This window comes from Myiozetetes cayanensis, unplaced genomic scaffold (assembly GCF_022539395.1).
Source record: "Myiozetetes cayanensis isolate MyiCay16 unplaced genomic scaffold, myiCay2020 scf1, whole genome shotgun sequence".
Taxonomy (NCBI): domain Eukaryota; kingdom Metazoa; phylum Chordata; class Aves; order Passeriformes; family Tyrannidae; genus Myiozetetes; species Myiozetetes cayanensis.
In genome coordinates this window covers 32,039,733-32,060,242 of record NW_026086604.1, presented here as the reverse complement: position 1 = coordinate 32,060,242, position 20,510 = coordinate 32,039,733, and the positions used below count along the sequence as shown (strand labels likewise).

General features: G+C 38.5%; 1 protein-coding gene across 5 annotated transcripts in view; it reads right to left on the bottom strand.

The window, feature by feature from the left end:
* NCOA2 (nuclear receptor coactivator 2) overlaps positions 1-20,510 on the bottom strand; it is a 189,355-nt gene that overhangs the window by 29,605 nt on the left and 139,240 nt on the right. For all 5 annotated transcript variants that reach the window (XM_050318852.1, XM_050318880.1, XM_050318861.1 and 2 more), the window contains 6 exons: positions 18,984-19,169; positions 18,016-18,120; positions 17,780-17,920; positions 14,545-14,692; positions 11,144-12,413; positions 2,268-2,478 (listed from right to left, as the gene is read on the bottom strand). In XM_050318852.1, the coding sequence (XP_050174809.1) occupies positions 2,268-2,478; positions 11,144-12,413; positions 14,545-14,692; positions 17,780-17,920; positions 18,016-18,120; positions 18,984-19,169 (2,061 nt within the window). The remainder of the gene's footprint in view (positions 1-2,267; positions 2,479-11,143; positions 12,414-14,544; positions 14,693-17,779; positions 17,921-18,015; positions 18,121-18,983; positions 19,170-20,510) is intronic.

The following is a 20,510-nucleotide window of genomic DNA, read 5'->3' as shown; positions in this document are numbered from 1 at the left end:
AGCTATGATTCCATTTCCAATCATACCCACAAAATACATACAAGTAAATTATACACTTTTGTGAAATTATTATTTGCAGTACTTCCTGATAGCTTCCCCTAGTAGAGGTTCTGATATAACAGCATCCTTTAAGCAACTTCTGCATTTCTGTGTTCACCACATTTCAAAGAAGTTAAATAACTTCTTTCTTATTTTAGATTGAAGTAGCGCTACTTTTGAATTTGGAAACTTAGATGAGGTTTAGTAAGCTTATTAAAAAGTACAGAAACATTCTATTCCAAGGGTCTCTGACTTTTGTTCTTATTTTATAAAACCAGACTACAGGAACTCAATATTCTTTTTTTTAATGTAAGTTCTCTGCCAGGTGAATTTGCTTATATGCATGTATAGGAAAGACTTCACATCACATACAACTAATTCTTAACCATGGGATCAAAATTTTGTCTTCTGTCTCTGTTCAAACAAGCAAACAAAACTTACTCATGAAACAAAAATTACCTTCTCAAGATTAGAGGCATCATCAAGTTTAAGGACTGAACCAAAAATGAACTTAAGTGACAGTTTCAGAATAGTTTGTCCCAAAAGTTTGAAAAATCACATAGATGAGTGAGTTGTTGCATGTGTGGTTTTGCCAGCACCCCCTGATCTTACAAAAGGAAAGCTGGAAATGCAGCACAAAATAACAACACAGCTGATGAACTGTGATGGTGATTAGATCACATATTCTGGTCAGGATGGGACTTAAGGAGGCTCCCTGTTCCCGTGTAACAGACTCAAGAAATATAGCAAATCTAGCAGCTTTTTCTTTTAACAGATAAAAATATTTTAAGTATTTTCATGTAAAACTTGTAACATGAAAGCTGGTTATTTCTTCAGAAAAAAAATAGTTAAAAACCCCAAACCTCTGTTGGAATTGTATATGATTTGACATTCATTCTACATTGCTTTTCTGTGAGCATGAGAAGCCTCTCACTATTTCTATGCACCTGTTTTCTGTGTGTTCTTCTACTGAAAACAAAGCAGAAGTTCCTAGGGAGATCAGGCACAGACACAAGACTGAGCCAGGGGAAAAGGTTTTAGGGTTTTAATATAGATGGGAAACAGGATGCTGCTTTTGCAGAACTGCTGCTAACCACCAAGTCACTCTCATTTACAATCATACTGTTACTGTACTGTCAGTAGCTCTGCAAGCAGATTTAAAGCTAGGTTAACTCTAGAAAGCCAAAAGGCTCCACTTGAAGGAACCAACAAACCTTGCTTCAGGAAGAATATACTAAAGACTTTACATGCACAGAGATTTTCTTCTGATTTTTGTGCTGCTGCTGTTAGTACGCCCACACTTAGAAAAATGAGTACCTTAAATCCAAGCATCTTTCTCTGAGTAACATGGATAACAAGTGATTATTAAAGGATCTTGAAGTGCCTTTAATATGAATTTAAACACTAATACTTACTGATAGAGTATTAATATTTATTTAAACATTTCCAAGTAATTTGGGTTACTTTGAAAGTGGCTCGGTGTTATTTTGATATTATAAGAACATCTAAAAATATTATCTAAAAAGTTTTATAAAAAAAGAAATCAGTTTACATTTAAGGAAGTAAATAGATGCTGCCACCCTAGCCAACAGGAGTAAAATATGAAGCAGTGGTTTTTTATGCTATTTTATTCAACATTAGTTGATAAGACTCCTGTCCTGCTTGCTTTCCATTATTCTATGGTGGTAAACCAACATTTCAATGCTGATTTGTTAGCTAATTAATAGAGTTAAGGAAAGCTGTCAGCTGGAAGGGACTCAATTAAAAGCCACAATTTCAAATTAAACTTGGACATTCCTCTTTATCTTCTGTCCTTCTATTAATCTTGTGGTTTTAGAAGAAGACTCTCCTTCATTCATCTTCTGTCCCTTTTACTGCATGAGCTGCTGGAAAGGAGTGATCTGCATCACAAAAAACCACTCTCTATGCCAAAGCCCTCCCAACGGCAGCATCAGATACAGCAGGGGACGTTTGATTTATTTTGAGGGTACCCCTTAAAACTCCTCAGAGGACACAGACTTCCAGGGTGAACTCGGTGCGAATTAGATTTAACCTCCCCGTGTGTGTTGAAACGGGACGACCGCAGGTGGCGCTGTGTCATCATGCAACACCAGAGCAGGACAAGGAGCTGCCGGCTCCTCCCCCAGCCGACCCGGGGACACCTTGACCCCTGCTCTGGGGGCTCACAAGCTTAGTGCACACGTGTGTGGAAGGGGAAGCGGACTCACTGCTCTGTGAAATCCTCATTGCTGGTTTCTGGGTGGCCACCGCCGCGCCAGGGCTGCTGTCACTGGTGAGCTGCATGAGGTCATTGATGATGGCTTGCTTGTCGACCGAGCCCGCTGGCGCGCCTGGGCGGCTATCTGGGAAAAGCTGTGGTAACTGGCTGTTCTGCAGGTCATCCAGAATCTCTTCCAAGTTATCCAATTCACTGCCTGGCTGCAACAAAGAAAGCACAAACCCACAGTACACATCGCTGCTCGCCTGCTCTTGGCATCCTGCTCATACCAAGCCAGGCAGCCTGCAACTGTTACACCCGCACCGGTTTTGGATGCATCCGGCAAGATGCCCGATGTGGAGGAAGCTCATAAAGCTGTTGAAGGCAGGCTTCCCAGGGCTCATCTGCCTTGCTTGTGGGGAGACCAGTGTGGCACTGGCACCCCTTCAAAAGCCCAGCATCAAGATGTATGATTCCACATGGTTCATACCTCGGGCAACAGGGAGACTCTCCCTGTGCACTCGGTGATCGGTGCTGACAGCAGGAATAATTTTGGCAGGAGAAGAGATCCAACAGTGTTGAAGATGGGGGTTTACATAGGTATAACTAATATTCCTTTCAGCACAGTCATATTTCTAGTCTCTTTACGACTTGATTAAAAGCATATGATGGAAAAGTTGCTTCATGGCTAAAACAATTACCCATATGCTTTTTCTTTGTCACGTTCAAAATCTGAACACTGAATAACTCTATACAAGTTAACTGGCAAGAAACACACATTTCAATAAAGTTCAAGAAATAAAAACCTGAGAACTAGTTACTAGAATTTGGAATTTATTTTGCTCACAACTTCCGAAATAATTGAAAAAAACTTCTCTAGAGTAAGAAAAGAGAAATCTAGTTACACTTATTTAAGTAGAAAATTATCATGAATTAAAGCTGGAAGAAAAATTAAGTTCATCCTATACTAACATAAATATTGACCTGCTTGTTTTTCTTAAAAAAGTTGATTTTTGTAAACATTCTTTTTTGTCAGCTTCTCTGTCTGTAAACTCTAAGAATCAGAATACTTTCATGACTGAAATGTGGAAGTCATCACAACTATATTCTCCAATCCCAAACCTTTGAATAGGGTAAAACTTGGGTAATAATTAACAACAGGGAGTCCAGTCTCAGTTACCAGCAAGCTGCACAGGAAACATATTATGACAGTATTTACAACAAGTATCTACTCAAAATCAGCATCTTCATTAGGAAATGTGCAGTGATGGAAGAGAGGCAGAGTGAGCAGCCAGGCGTGAAGGACAGGGAACTGAGAAATAACACCACAAACATGCACAACTGAAACAGAATTCTTCCTGGGTTTTTGTCCTTCCCCATATCATAGAACTTCTGACTTACTGACAGCAAGCTTACAGCACAGATCACAGGATAACGTCAAAATACCTGAGAAAGTTTTAAACTAGCTACAGAGGCCCTTGCAGGCTAGCTAGGAAGCACTGCACATTGTACACTATGTACAAAACTCCTGCTGCCACATCTAACCTGCTCCTGGGAAGCCCAGTTATTTTATTCAGAGGTAGCTAAAATGCCCCGAGGTTACACCACTACATGCCTTTTTTTGGTGATTGGCTGCAAATAAACATGGTATTGTTCTTTACTCCTTCTACATCATCTCCTAGTCTTACAGATTGGAGTATATGGTGCAAAAGAGGAGGGAGTTTACTCCATTAAAAGGCATCCTGTGGGTGATCTGGAGGCTGGTGTTATTGGCAAAATGGTAGGAAATCACAGAATCAGAGGAAATTTAAAACCTCAAGGTGAGATCAGTGTATGCCACTCCCTACAGAAGTTCATACAGCAGCTTGTTAAAACCATCCAGCGACAAAAAATCCACAGCTTCCCTGGGGAACTGGTTTCAGCACTCTGCCATTCTTACTATTCTTGTGGGGTTTTTTGTCAGTCTCAATGCAAAATCTCTCTCACTGAAATTGAGGCCTTTCCTTCCACTTGTATTTTGAATCTGAGAAACACATTGTGCTCCCCTTTCTTTTTCTAGCTTTTCTGTATTTGAAAACACATGCCCTTTTGGGTTTCAAGGTGAAATAAATAAACAAGCTCAACTTGTGAATCTTTGTCAGCATATAACCTGTTTTTTAGACCTCTTATTAGTCTTGTTACTCCTGTGGATTGCCTTCAGTTGATCCACACTTTTGCTGAAGCCATGTCCGGAACAGGACTTAAAATGAAGCCTTACAGCTGCTGAGTAAAGCAGAAAATTTACTCTACACATGGTATGCTTTGATGGCGTTTTCCAGGAAAGCTGTAATTTTTAAAATTACTTGACATTACTGACTCAAACTCACCTTGTACTCACTATGATTCCTAGACACAGTTCTGAAAAAGTCCTATCTAGTCAGTTGTTCCCTCCTTTTTTAAAAAAAATCTGTGACATTATCCTTGACTATTGATAATAAATAGCATTTATTCACCCTGAATGTTCTAATACATTTTCTCTATATCTCCTCTTTGCAGTTGAATTTGAATTCTGTCCCCCAGTGTGCCTGCAGACATTCAAGTACCACACACATCTTTACTAAGCATACGCTCTATTCTCCCATCAGGTCATTTAGGTTAACTAAAACACCGAAAAGCTCTAAATGCTGCATGAGCTCCAGCAGCATCTCCATCTTGACAGTGAATCCTTTCAATAACTACTGCGTGTGTAATGATTTCCAAACAGCTTCCTACCCACTTACAGCAGATTCATCTTGACCACGCATCTGCAACCTGCTTATGAGAATGCCAGAAGTAAAAGGGCCAAAGAGCCTTGCTCAAACCTAGGCACATGGCACACACTGCTTCTCTTATGTCAACAAGCCCACTACCCTCTTGCCAAAGCAAAAAGGGTTGGTCCAACATTACCTGTTTTTGACAAATCCCACTGATGACTCACTACCTTCCAGGCAATTACAAGGAGCTGGATGGACACAGCACATTGACAAAAAAGGCTGAGCCAGGAGGAATCAAGTGTGATTTTATGAAGCCTAAATCATGGCACAGACAGGGAATAAGCAGATTCAAAGAGGTGCTCCAAGAGACAGCCATGAGTGATGTTTATAGGAGCTGCAGTTTGAGTGATGGGAGATCTGGTACAAGAAGACTGCAAGAGCCAGAGGAAGAGACTGATATTGAGTATCATAAATTATAGAAGGATGATTCAATACTCTTTGGGGAATTAAGACATATGGCCTTCATTAAACATATCTGAGACAACAGTGAAGGGAAGTTTTATATGTTGTAAGGGGGTTTTTTGGTTTTGTGAGAGATTTTGTGTTGCTCTTTCTTTTAACATTCTGGCTACAGCAAATTGTTGTTTAAACATTAGGTGTTAAAAATAATAACAACCCCAAACCAAACCCAAAACAATGCCAGCGAAGAACATATTGATCCAAATGTGTCAGAAAACAGCACTCCCTAAAATGCTTTTAATTCCTCTCAGGAAGTGGGAAAGAAAGGCCAAATACAACAGATGTATTTCAACAATACAAATACATAATCTTACCCTTTTTTTTTTTTCTTAACATAATCAATATTATTTTTGATGAGGGTTCTCAACTGCTACAGAAGTTCCAAGATAGGTTTAGAAGTAAGACCAAGCTATGATGTTAACCTAAGTCTTTCCAGACTCACCCTCAAACGGCACCATATGCGCAGAAACTAGCATTAAAATATTTACTTGGTTAGTTTCATGGGATTTTTCTTTTATTTACATTCTATATTTATTTTGTTAATGGTCTAAGTTGAACTTTATGTAAACAGAAGGCACACCCTAACCTCCCTGCAAAACAATTATTTGTCATGAATTGGGGAAAAAAAAAAAAGGCCTGATAAGGTGGTAAGCACCACAAGAAAGTTTTTGTGCATGAATTTTCACTATTTCTAAGCAATGCAATTACTACAATGACACCAGAACTTGGACACCAAATGCCAGAAAGCATAAGACAAATTATTCTTAGACATACTTCTGAATTTGAAAAAAGTACTTATTTTATACTGACATGTAGAGAAATACAGATTAAAGTCAAGTGCTTACAGAATTTTTTCAGCTCTACTGCAAGGCAGCTACACCTCAACATGAAGTTTGGTTTACAAAACTTTCTACGTCAAAGTCTAGCTTCCATGAATAGTAAAGGGCTGGATAAGATCCTCAACTCTCTGGAAAACTCCTTCCTGCCAAGGGCAATGCCCATGGCTTACCCTGAGACCCTGTATTCTAAGGACTGACAATAGGATGGCTTCTGGTGGGGACACAACTTCAAACTATACCTTCAGTACATAAATTGTAAGTTAGCTCATCTGCTACCTCTGAAGCGTGGGCAGAGCAGTTGACCATAAGAGGTAAACAAAACCAAATCCCTGCTCCAAACCAGTGATAAATTAAAGGATTATAAAAAGAAAGGAAAAGGAAATTAGAAGTGAAATCAATATGGTATTTTTCTCAGTGGTAACTGTAATAAAGATAAAATTGGTTAAAAATCCTATTACATTATCAGGCTACTCTACAACTAACTTTTGAAAACAGAATTCTAATTGAAAGACATTCAGAAAATGGAATCCCCATTCTAAGGTTTTGATAGAATTTCAGGAAGAAACCAATGCTCTTCATCAATTTAATGAATTTTAGACCATTAAACAAGAAATAGGTTTTTGGAAGATGAGTGGCATGTGTAAAGAAAATATGCTAGCCTTGGGAAGATAATCATTTCCAAATAAAGCAGAGTTGATAAAGTATGTGTGGAACTCCAGAACAGTTTCTGAGTTTTAGGACAAAAATGTGTATGCTTAAGGTGATTTCTGGAACAGCACTGGTGGAGACTGTTGCATTGTGAAGTCCCTGTGAAATAGGCTGTCTATATTGTCTACTGGCTAAAAAAGAGGAGAGTACACTTGTGAAAATTAGGATTTTATTCCACAATAGCCCAAGTGATTTCCCAGAGAATAAGCTACTTTAGCAAGGCAATACCTGACACTGTTCATCACGTTTCTCTGACATCCCCCTACACTTTCACTCTCCTTTCCCCCTGAAGCTGTCAGCCAGTCCTTGCCACACTTGACCGTCTCCTGAGCACTACATGGGCTGCTCCTGGCCAGCAGCAACATGTGCTGTCTGCAGCCAGAAGCACAACGAGGGGTTTTTCAAGGGACAGCCTGAGCAGTGTAAATGGAAGGTGTAGGGTAAAGTCCCACCTTGCAGCCACACAGTAGCCAGTGGGCTGTCAGGGAGAGCAGGAGAAGGCAGGCTTACTGCTGAGGGATACACTCTTCCCTTTTTAACAGTGGCATGAGCACTTGTGCTCAACAGCAACAGCCCCTGCTACAGCTGGTCCTACAGGAAAAACTCCATTGAGCGTCCCCAGCAGGTCTCTCTTTCATACTTTTCCCTACAGCTGCTGTAACTTGAATAACAATCAGCCTAATAAAGCCTGTTAACCATCATCCCACCAAGGAAGGGAAAAAGGTAGGGCAGTGCTGGAAATACTCTCTGCCATTTGAGAAAGGCTTCCTGTCAGTTGCTGCTCCCTGCAGAAGTGTATGTTTAAACACACTACCTAGAAGACTGCTATTTTTAGTGCAGTGGTGCACTTCAAAGCATTTCCTGCTCAGAAAGTCACACCAAAAGTAAAAGGAGAAAACGCAATTGCTCTGCTGCCTCCCAACACACCCATCTCCCTTGCAGAGGCCATCCCACTGCTGGTCTACTGCAGTTTCCAAAGAAACTGCACACTCCAATGACTAATTACTTAAAAATACAACATTCCTCGGGGAGGAGAAGTTTTAAATAAACCTGCAAAATAGGTAACACAAGCACATGGCTAATTTTTACATATGGAAGGAAGAAGGAGGGGGAAGGATACAGGAGGATGGAAGAATTTAGCACAAGAATCTGTGTTCTGGTCTTATACTAAATAGTTCCAGCTTTGATCTAAATTTAGGCAATGACCACTTCCTGTGGGAGACCATCTTCCAAAGCTGAAGAGTTTTTGATGCTAAATATTTTCAGTGATATCACAATTGGGGTAAAGTGGCTATTTGTTTAAAGGCCTGGCCTTCAGACAGTTAAACACATTATTCTATATTCCCCACCATTTCCTCTCCTACTCCACTCTGGACTTCTGTTTATTCAGCTCCAGGTTTCACTGCATTTTAAGTCGGTTTTAAAACTCTGTTTACAACCACCGGGAGCAACAAAAGCCCTTCTGTCATTATCCAGCAGTCTTCTGTCACAGAGATGGGACTGGCACCTCTATACCTTGGTGATGAGGGAGCCCTTACCACTTTATCACAATTCCTGCACAGCTTTGTGGTTTTCTGAATAAACCTAACTCCTGGGCCTTTTCTGTACCTCTGGTTTCCCTCTCTTGGGAGACAAACTCCGTCTTCAAATTTTAAGAAAAGGCAATACATTCATAGTCCATACTTCAACCCCCTCAAATCCCTCCCCAATCTCAGGAACATAAAACCTAAAAATAAAAAAAATGAATAGACTATTCACTTTATGAAGTTCATAACTCCGGAGAACCTGATTTTCAACTGCTTGGCAGTGCTTGTAGACACTGAAGTCTCTGTAAAGCTGGTCTTAAAATTAGTTACATGTTTACATTTAGGGTGAGACCACTTCGTATCTTTAGTCACGAGAAAGAAAAGCCGCTAGTTTAAATTCTTCATCTGTGCTACCACTTGTCAGTGGCAATATCACTAAAGAGCAGCTTACCTTCTATATTTTAGACACATGATAGGATAAGATAAAAAAATTTGTGTAATATCTTTCTATTTTTCCATCAACGATAAAAGGAACTCGTAGGCCTACCTTGGACTAGACAGTTAATTTCTAGAGGGGACAAAACCTGCTCTCTGAGAATGGGTTTACAAACTAAGATGTTCACTGTGTATTTTGCAGAGATCATAAAAGAGGATACTTGTATTTTTTTAGAAATTTAATTCTTAGGGAATAAACCATTTAAAGGCCATGATTTTGATCTATGGATGATGGACATAAATTTCTTGGTGATAACCAAATTCTACGTTCTCGTCCAGTACCTAATACAGAGGACTAAAGATCCCTGCCTTCAATGTAATCAATGTATAGGATCTGAACTAAAAATGGAAATCTACCAGATACTTTTAAAATAGTTGATTTTTGCCAATTTAGCTGTGATTTTCTTGAGATCTGTGTTTTTCTAGCCTAATGAAGCCTAAGTTTTCACAGAGAATCTAAGACCCACCTCTACAGACACTACAAAATAGCAGTTTCTATTCATCCAGGCTTGAGGATAAATCCCTGTAGAAATTAGTGTAATTTGGCTTGGTTTTCCCTAAAGCATGGGAAGGATTGAAAAACTACAATTGTTCCTACATAATGGCAATAGTTGTCAAATTCTGTTGAAACAGCAGAAGTAACCTTAGGAATAGCCTGGATAACTGACATTTTAAATGCTGCATCCACACTGTAGTGGTGTGTTTGGCATCTGTGTTTTGTGGTTAGAACCACTGCTGAAAGAACTGTCTACTAGTTACAGACTGCTGAAAGGGCAAATAAAAAAAATAATAATCCAATGCTGTGACTTGGGGCTAAGAACATGATGTCTATTCCTCCTCAGCCTCAAAATACAATATAGAAAATATAAAAAAGGATGTTTATATATACACATAATAAAAAAATACAACAGATTACAAACAAACAAGCTCAAACCTGGCCCTCACGTTAAAAATACGCAATATTTTTAAATCCAATATTTTAAAAATGAAGGATATGGCTGTGACTGAGAGCCACGAACGTTTGCAGAGTGTATGATCTGATCATGATTTACAAACTAAGGCTTCATGCACAGGGCTGCCTGGGGATTAATGACCAGCTGTGAGAGCTGATAGTGTAGGACAAATCTAAGGATCATTAACTCCAGCTAGTTATAACCTTCCCCACAAAATGCCTTATATTAAAATTGATATTGTAATTACCCATTTTATAAATAAAATAAACATATCGAAGTAGCAAATTGCTTTTGCTGCGTCCCTTTTCCTGCAAAGCTCTGAAAACTGGAGCATTCTGGGTGAACTTGGTGCTTTTTAAAAGTGAATTCTGCCTGAAAGCCAGTGAAATAACACTTTTTAGCATAGGTCCTAACAACACAGTTTATTAGCAGGTTGGGCAGTAGAGCAACAAGTAATCTTGCACAGAATGTGAAGAAATTCTGAAAGTAAAATAAATTCAGGTAACCTTGCAGAGGGAGACATGATCTCTGCACCGAACGATTAATCAGGCACTCGGGTTGAATATAAAGAAGTTTTAAGGAAAAAAAAAAAAACGAGAGAACAAATCCTCCCAGTTGGCACAGAAGTCTACTAGCTTTGATTTTAATTTGCAGGTGAAGTATAGCACAAAGACCAGTAACACAAAGTTGGTATCAGTCCTTTGAAACAACTCCTGTTCTTGAGCACAAACCTGTTTTCCACAGGAGGAGTGTAGCTGCTATGCTGGGCCACTGGGTCAAGGACCTATTTAGCACACAGCAGTTCAACATCAGCCTGTGGGAAAAGCTGTCAATTAGTGAGCACTAACCAACAGTCATGAGTATTTTCTCTTTGCCTGACTACCATCTGGGAAAGGTTCCCCTCATTATCCATCTCCTCCCAGGCAGAGTCTGTGCTTTTAGACAGTGATGATCACAACCTAGTAACACCAACTGGAAAAATGAGTGAAGACTGGATTTCAAAAGACAGATAATATTTTCCTGAAGTGCCAAGATACTACTCTTAGAGGAAGTCATATGGCAGAAATGCAGGTCTAGAACACGTCATTCACATGGAATGCAAAGATTAGCTTACCTGTTCATTAGGCTCAAAGCTTATCTCTTCTTTTTCCGTCCTCATAGCTATTGACTTTGTGCTACCGGAAGGGTCTGTCTTACTGTCCAACCGCTCCAGTTTTGGGGGTATGTCTGGTAAACCAATATCTTTAGTATCATCTTTATCTAGCAAGTAGCGAAGTAGTGCATTATTATTCTTCTTAGGACTCGCCGGCTCCTGTTTAACAGTCACCTCTGAACCAGGAGCTGTGCTACTGGACTCCTGATTCAGTTCTTTGCCTGTGGCCTCTGCTGTGAGCTTGGCCAAATCTACAGGAGAACTACTGTCCTGCAATAGTCTGTGCAAAATTTTATGCTTCTCCTTGAGCGAGGTTCCATGTGCTGAACCAGACCCAGGCAACCCTCCCGTGGAGTCCTTGCTAATGTCTCCCATGGTACTGGACAAAGGTGAAGGCTCCATCTGATCTGATTTGGTGGTCAGCAACTGTAAGAGCTTTGTCTGGCTTTTTCCATCGTGCAGTTTATTTTGTCCATCAGGTCTCTCGCCACTGACAACCGGTGGCATGTTGCTATCGCTGTTATCTTTCTGTTCTCCTGAATGGCAGCTGCTCTCTGCTTGTCCAGTTGTACCTTCTGATTGCTCCCCGTATATTCCAAAGCAGTCTTTAGAGTCCAGGCTTCCCATCTTGCTTAGCTGGGGAGGATTCATATTCACAGGGGAATTTTGTAAATTTCCCATTTTTAGGTCAGGTGAAGCCAACGACGATCCTAGAGAAACTCCATGGCCCTCGCTGAGGGCCTGAAGTGCGTTCAGGGAACTGTTGGTGTAGTTATGGCTATTTCCTGTGCTGCTGCAGACTCCCACAGGTGAATGTAAGCTTCCTGCAGGCGAGAACTGACTGGGTGGGATGCGAGGACTTCCTGCCACTCCAGGGCTCACACGATGCCTTGGGGAAAGCATAGAGTTTGGCTGCCCTGGGTTCATGACAGGGCTGCTTTGTGAGGGGCTATTCATTTTTAGTGCATAGTTACTACCCTGAGGAGTGGATGCTTGTATGCTTGACACATGGTTCATTCCCCCTGAACCACCAAACCTGCCTGCTGGCATGCCCATTTGTTCCTTTGGGCCATTTATGGCAAAATTTATATTGCTACTGATGGTCATATCCTGACCTGGGTTCCCACTGCACATGGCCTGATGGGCAGGGCTGCTGGAACTAATTGGGTTCAATATCTTCCCCATTCCTTGTCCAGTCAAATCCTGATTCATTCCACAGACATTCTGCTCTCTATGTGGGAAGGGGAAGAAAACCAGCCTGTTAGCTAAAACGACAGTGGCCAAATTGCAATTACTTTACAGAAAAAGAAGCAAACCCCCAAACCTTGCTTTAAAATAACACAAAACCCCTACAGTCAAAAACAAATCAACAATTTGACAAAAGTGATATGCAACTCTCAACATGGCAGAACATTACCAGTATGCTTTTTCAGAGCCTCATTAAAAAATCAGTGGAAGAAAAAAAAATAATAATTAATTTAAATGACAGTCATTAGAAATGCAGATAGGTCACAATTTCAAACCCTCTTCCTTTAATGTATCTTTCCTCTACAATTTGGCAAGAGTTAAAACTTCTAGAACTGAGAGAAATCTCATCTGAAACATATGACCCAACAAATACATGTTTTACAAGACAGCTGTGGACAGCTGTTTGCTGGAGAGTTTTGAACTTCTTTGAGATAGCCTCCACCACAAGGCTGGAGTGGGCTATTTGCCCACCAAGTTCATAGTGAAAAGAAAGTTGAAAAAGTCACATTTCTACACTGCCAGAGTATTTCAATACTGCTCCAAAACAGCATGTGAGCCAAGGGAACTACTGGATACTGCTTCAGAATGAGAACAGTCTGTTAGCAATCTAGTCCTGCACAAGCATTTAGGAAAAGGGAAGAAGGGAAAAAACCCCAAACCACACACACGTGAGCTGAAACTCATATTTTACAGGCTGTAAGACAGAGGAAACAGAACAGAGAGAGACCTCATTGCCAACACCCCCTCCCAAAAAAAAGCTCTTGTGAGAGCACTTGAAGGTCACTTCTCTTTTCCTCAGTAGATTTTAATTAGTTTATGGGAAGACGCAACATACTTTTTACTTCTGTGCTAAAACCTAATTCAGAAAAATCAGAACAGAACATATTCCCAAATACTAAAAGCTACAAAAGAGACAGAGTCAAGTAGCTTAGAAAGAAAAAAAAACCCAGAGGTTCTGACAAAAATCAACTTTGGACTTCTAAAAAGACATACTCATTCCTAATATGCATTTTCCATGAGATGAAAACCACTCCCACTTGCACAGATTAAGTAAGTGCAGATATACCTTCCCATTTTGCTAAAGCATGACAAGTGAAATAACTGAAGAACACAGAGTAGTGACCCTTGTTATTCTGTATTTGTTACCTTACATACAAAGGCAAAGGTGAACAACATTAACTATAAAAAATGAGCTGGATTTTTAAACCTTATTACAAGTACAATAATATCAGCATTCTACTAAAAATAAAAAAATAGGCCAGAATATATGCAAGTGCAATTTTTAACTTAATGGTGCTTTCTTAAATTTAAAATTTAGCACTTCATGAAATGCCAGGTATATTCAGCAATCCAAAGAAAAAAATTTCAGACAGCTTCTTGTCATGTCAATTTGCAAATCTACAATTTCTGTAAAATCGTTTCCGTTGTAATTACATTTAGCAGTATTTTCTTCCTCTCAAAAAACAACAGCAAAAAAAAGATACTGAGGATACAAGGAAAACAGCATTGAAATTATAATCAGCCAATACATCTGACACAAATAGGACATGCAGTGACTTAATAAAAATTGCACGGTGAAGTTCTGATACTCATCCTTGCCTTTAACATATTATTGACTGTGCTTTTTAAAAAAACCCACAAACTAATAGTGGTGGCATTTCTCAGGATTGGACATGTGAAAGCCACTACTCCAAGCACCAGAAAAGACAAGGAATTAAGAATCAAGGAATAAAACATGCATTTTGCCCAAAGTGCGGTCCTAGTAATTATAACATGTTCTTTTAAGAAGACCCAGCACCAATGTGTGATAGACTGTGAACTACAGAAATTGAATCCTTTAAAGTTTTCTAGGTTTAATTATATTTGAAAAGTTTTTTGTGTCTACTGTGCAAAATATAGGAAATTAAAATACTGAAATTAAGAATGTGACATTAAAGGAAATTTTGTATGTTTAATGGAAGATCTTGATGTGAAAATCTAGCATGCCATTTTTAAATCCTGAAATAATCTTACAGTCTTTTCCTGTTGCAAGCACTGATTTCAAAACCTTATGCAACCTTGTACTTTCCACGTCTCTTTGCAGGGTGTGGATGTAGCAAAGTGGCCAGGATTACCTGTGAAGCATATGCAAGGAGATTACAAGCTGAGGTTCATTTGTCGTCTGAGAACGGATGAGCTTGCTCTTCGTTTGGGCAGAAGCGATAGTGCCATCCGACAAGGAGAACCGATAAACAGGACTAAAAGCCAGTCCCTGCCTCAGCACTGCGAGCAAGCAAAATAAGAGAATTAAATTAATGAGAAACTGTAGTACAGGTAGCTTAGCTGCTCAGCATCTCATGTTCTAAATCCATCAGCACTGATACAACAGATACTGTGTTGCTGAAATAAAAAAAAAAAAAGAAAAAACCCTCCACTTTTGAAAATAAATAGATGCAATGCACATAAAATTAAGGATCCCACATACTTCAGGGTGACTAAAAGAAAATCTATACGGAGTGACAGCAATAACAGGAAGTTACTATGAAATACAGTATATTTCAGGAGTAAACAGGAAGTTCCTGATGTCCATTTCACTCTTCATCAAATATATGTCTTAATTCCTTTTGTTCCTCATACATTTTTTCATCTGTATCATCTATACCATGATGATTAATATAAATGCCTTTAGTTTTTAGATCATGTTTCCATTAGCCTGTATCTTTTCCTCCTTATTGCCTGCTTAAATTGTCTTGTACCAGTTACTTTCACTACATCTTTAATTTAAAAAGTACATAAGTCTCTTACATGGGAACAACTGGAAAGAGAAAGTTTTACTTTTTAAAGAACAAATAACAAAGATATACAACTCAAAAAATGACAAATACAATCACCTAACCTAAAGTTTGGGCTGTCCTACCTTTTCCTCAGTGTTGACTACATTTCAGGTTTGGTGTTTACTTCACTGTACATATTCTGCAGCTCTTTAAGTTTTCAGTGTAAATCTGAACTTCAAGAAATTCAACCTCTACAAATACTTTTAATTTGCTATTTTTTTACACATATACATTTTCTGTGGGTTTTTTTTTTAATTAATAGTATAATGTGATCTTAATTTCATTGCTTGTCCTTCAATATCTCCTGTTGTAATGAACAGACTGGTTTTCCAAAGGTGGCCTTTATTTGTCTCATCTACAGAGCTACCACATTTTCAGCCTTGCAAGACTGCGTATGATTGCTTTCCTTCCCTGTCCCCCACTGTTATATATTGTTCTGCAAGGTTTCAAAGTATTATTTAGGCACTGAGAAAACAGGAAGCACAATTTAAACAACCAGAAGAGTTTTTTTCAGAGTAAAAATGTAAAGAAAAACAAAAACCTACAACTGTGAAACAATACAAAGCAAAATTTCACTGTTAGGTATGTCATTGTTTCAGTTTAACCTTTGGGCACCAGAAGGTCCAAAGCTCTTAACTTTAGCATATACCACATCAGGAAATTCCAGTACTCAATGCCAACAGGATACAAGTGAAATCTCTACTTAAATCATTTTCCAAACCAATTCTTTAAGCAAACAAGAATGTTTCCGTATTCCTCCTGAGGAAATGCTGTTTTTCTGACTGTGGCCAATAAAAACTTACCATATATTCTACATTTTATACTGACATTTCATTTCAAAATGTGGGTTTTTATTGTTTATCAAGCTAATACTGCATTTTTTTTCCCACTGTAACACTGGAGTACTTGTAGGAGACCATTACTTTCTTTGCTTCTATTCTCAAACCATAACAGCTTAAAAAATGCAAAGGGTTTCTCAGTCAAGCACAAAGATGCTATGGCCTAAGATATGTCTTGTTTTTCTTCTCCACACTGCAGGACAGGGGAGAGAAACACTTCAGCCATTATTCCTCTCCAGTGCTGTATCCTTTGCAGTAAAGCAATTCCAGAGGTTTTTCCTCCTCCTCTTATCACTCACTCTCTTCAATTCCACAAGAAGAGAAGAGCCTTCTCATTTAGACTAATTGTACAGCTTATACCACAGCCCGAAGCCTCTCCTGCAAAATGATACAGTGTAAACTCCAAAGTACATATATTTTCATCACTTCACAGATAGCGTAGAGAGGACTCATTCAAACCTTGGCACTAGGTGTAGGAGCTGCTAATGTAGTCAGGAATAACTGGAAGAGGACTGAAGTAAGCAGGAGTGGGATGCTGTAACTAAATCACCTTTGGTGCAGATGAGTTCTTACCCGAAACTGCTCTCCAAACCCTTGGTGTAACTTTAATTGCACACTACCCTCTTCAATTCTGTCTGAAAACAGAGCATAAGGCTGCGAACTCTTAGCACTTCTACTGTATATACCCCAAAAACTGTTATCCAAAACACCACAGTATTTCTGTGCCCTCACATTCCTAAAACGTCACATGAAAGTTTCATGAAAGCACAACATATTAAAGACTATTTAACTAATGTCTCATGACTCAAGCTCTTTTTCTGTGTGTATTTGGTGGAATAATTTGATATTTCAGTTACAATTTGGTTTCCAAGATGGCATGCCTGCTGCTTAATGACCATAGTAACTATTTGTTACAGGCTGGCTGTAAACCCTGTTCTACAAACGCAAACCCAAAGAATGATGCTCCTGTACTGGAAATGTTCCAGTTATTCCCCAATGGTTTTGAAATTACTTTCCCATGGACTAGAAAGGGTCATTTGTTTTTACTAATTTGGATCTGTGCTACTGGAATTAGCAGTATAAGGGTTTTATCAAAAATCCCCACCCAGTCACTGCCACAGAAACCTCACGGGGAACCTTTCACAGTTGCAGTATTCTCCTACATCTTCCCTACCATAATCTTGACTAAATAGATGTGCTTGTGGTATATTCTATAACACTTATCAGCTGGATACAGTGCAACAATGCAGGTTTGTAAAAAGTCCAAGTGTTGCAGCTTTGGCAATTCACACTGAGTGTTTCTCACAGGAAACATGGTAGTAGATGTCAATTTTTGTAGAGAAAAGGAATATAGGTCAATGATTTGCAACGTGTGAGTTGAGGTTCTGAACTATGATGGGCAGTGAACATTTCATTGGGCAACATGCAAGGGTCTTTCTTTCCAAAATAACTGACATTTTGAAGCTTTAAAGCACATTCCAAGGTGGCACAGTTATAACAAGCAGGCTAAAACAAATAGGGAGAAAGGTGCAACACCTGTACAGAGAGCCATCAGTATGTTAGGTAAATCAGCTTGAGAAGGGTACTGTCAGTAGTCCTTGATTGTTCCATGTAAACATAACAAAGAGAACAACAACTAAGAGATACAAATGACAAAGAGTTTAAATATAGAAAGTGCTAAAAATATGAAACCTAACCTTCCTGGTGATGCCTCTTGGCAAAAGATATTTCTCCCTCGTGCTGTGAATGAAACCTCTGAATGCATCTTCTCACCAAATCCTCCCAGCCAGGTTTCATGGCTGCTCGCATGGTACTTGTGTCCAGTGAAGTTATTTTGCCTGGTATTAGATACATTAGAAAACACTTGTTACAGCAATTTCCTATTGAGGAAGAGAAATTAAAATTAAAAACTCCCACTCTTGTTTCACAATACCTTGTAAATCCTGGCGTGTAGTAAAGCTCTCTGATGAAGGAAGAAGTGATCTCTCCTTCATTGGTGGCGCTCTTCTTGCAACACAAATTAAGCAAGACTGCAAATCTTAAAGAAAAATGTTATTTTAATTTTTATAGAAGGGGAAGACTTCTGTTTACACAAAGACTTCAGAAATATTTTTAAAAAGATACCTAAATCTATTTGAACCAAAAAATATGTCTTCTACCAAAAAAAAAGGACAGATAAAACTCAGTGAGTTGATATCTTCATTATTTCCTACAATATTAAACAAAACAGAAAAAGTGGCTTTGTTTTCTCTTTTTGAAGAAAAATTACCAAGGACTCCAGCACAACCAATAAGTATTGGCACATGTTTTGCATATACCTGTAGTAGCTCAACCATTCAGGACAGAAATTAACAAGATTAATAAACAAGAATACACTGCAGGCACAAAGAGTCCATTTCTTCAACACTCACCGTTTCATACCTTCTAAGCCACATTTCCTAAACATGCCCCAAATGCTTGCTGTCTCTGAGAAAGCAGCTTCAAAATAACCATTTGTACTTACCTGAATACTTATAAAACAATCTGAGGAAATTTACCTGCTGAAGCAGTAAATTGTAAAGGAAATGGTAAACCACAATTGTCTTCAAATTCTAAGAATTCGAAAAATTGCCCTTCAAAACTTTCTTCCCAGTCAGCTACTTTCTTCTTACAATTGAAGCAATAATAAAACTAGGATATCTCTTTCAGGTAAACAGTTTCTCTCAATTTCAACTATATTGGTTTAATAAATAGATGCATGCAAGTGTATACACTCATAGCCAAGAAGAACAGTATCTTTCTACAGTTAAACAAAGAAGGAAAAAAAAACTTACAACTTTTCCATTTTTTTTTTCAGGACTTAGAGCTCACTTTATCAATTGCCCCAAAACTTCAATAACATAAGTTTAAAGTGGTAATTACCTTCACCGTCCTCCTTGAAGGAATTTGGCTGAGAAACAGCAAAGCACTGCATAGTTTCATATTTCTGATGTGCTTCCTGGTTATCATGGCCTTCTTCAGAATCAGTAAGAGGCTTCACCAGCATCCGACAATTAAAGGTATGGCTATTACGCCTAGGAGTGTCACCAGACCAAGATCCCCCATTCACTGAGCAAAAGCAAAGATTACATAGTGAGATAAATCTGGTAGCAGGCACTTCTGCTGCTTATCCACAGGAAATTAATCAAGGTGCTTTGCAGACTGGTTGGGAAACAAGATCATTTAACAATAACAATCTAATTTTAATATTAAAGTCCAAACCAGGACATAACAAGGTGATTTACAAAATTATCAGATTTTAAGAGCACTGCTAATTTGTTCAGCTATCATGTTTTTTTCAAATGACTAAGAATGACATAGTAGAAAAGCAGGATAAAAGTCCAAATACCGGTGCATGTAAAAGTTATACAGTACTGCATAGATCAAGTTAATCTATAAGTCTGGAAAAAGATAAGGCAGTATGTAGGATCTTTCCAGTGAACTTAAAAGGAATTAATACAAAAGAGATGTCTGCATTGTACAAAAATCTGTGTCCAGATTAGAAAGGGAAAGAAAAGGAACTCATATGCATTTATAAAACCAGGAAGCAATACAATAGGGAATATATTGAAACACAGTCTCAGCTACAGTGGGAAAGACTGGAGGGATGAGAAAGACCTGGGTGGAGTGATGGATAAAATTAAAGCCTAACACAGTGCTTAAGACAAGTAAAAAAAGAAACAAAATCCTGAGATGCACAAATATAGGTACTGGACATTAGAGTGAATTAATGTAGCACGACATAAGGAAATAGTAGGGTCATACTTAAAATACTCTTCACTTGCCCTCTTGAGTCATAAAATGCAATAAAGGCAGTAATATATTGAGTTTAGCCATTTACATTTTTGCTTCTTCAGAGTATATAAGTACACTAATAAAATGCTACAATGAACTGCATGATGCTTTAAGAACTGCTGTAGGTAAGTGAGGCACCCAGTATTGACTTTCTCCTTCTTTTCACCTCCTCCAAAATGCAATAAATTAAAACTAATATTAATATGGATCAAAAAATGGCTTCAATTAACAAAAACAGGTTTTGAAAGATAAGCATACATCCTGATGAGAATAAAAACATTCAAATAAAAATTCTAGTATAAGGAGGTTTCCAATTTTTCTTTTATATTCCCCCTTTCCTGGGCCATTCTTGGAATAACCAGCCTAGACAGAGAACTGACAGAGAGTTCACACAGCTAATGCTGTCTTTTAGTAATTCACTCTGGAGATCCATTAAAAAGTATCAGCTAACATGAGTTACTAAGAGCAATTTTAACAAAGAAAAATCTGAAAAGAGTGGAGGACACTTTTGAGAATAATATTAATCATTCATAGTCTATATATACATTAAAAATATATAGTGTATATGATGAAACTGTAAGTAATAGAAGGACATTAACTTCAGTTATTGAAACA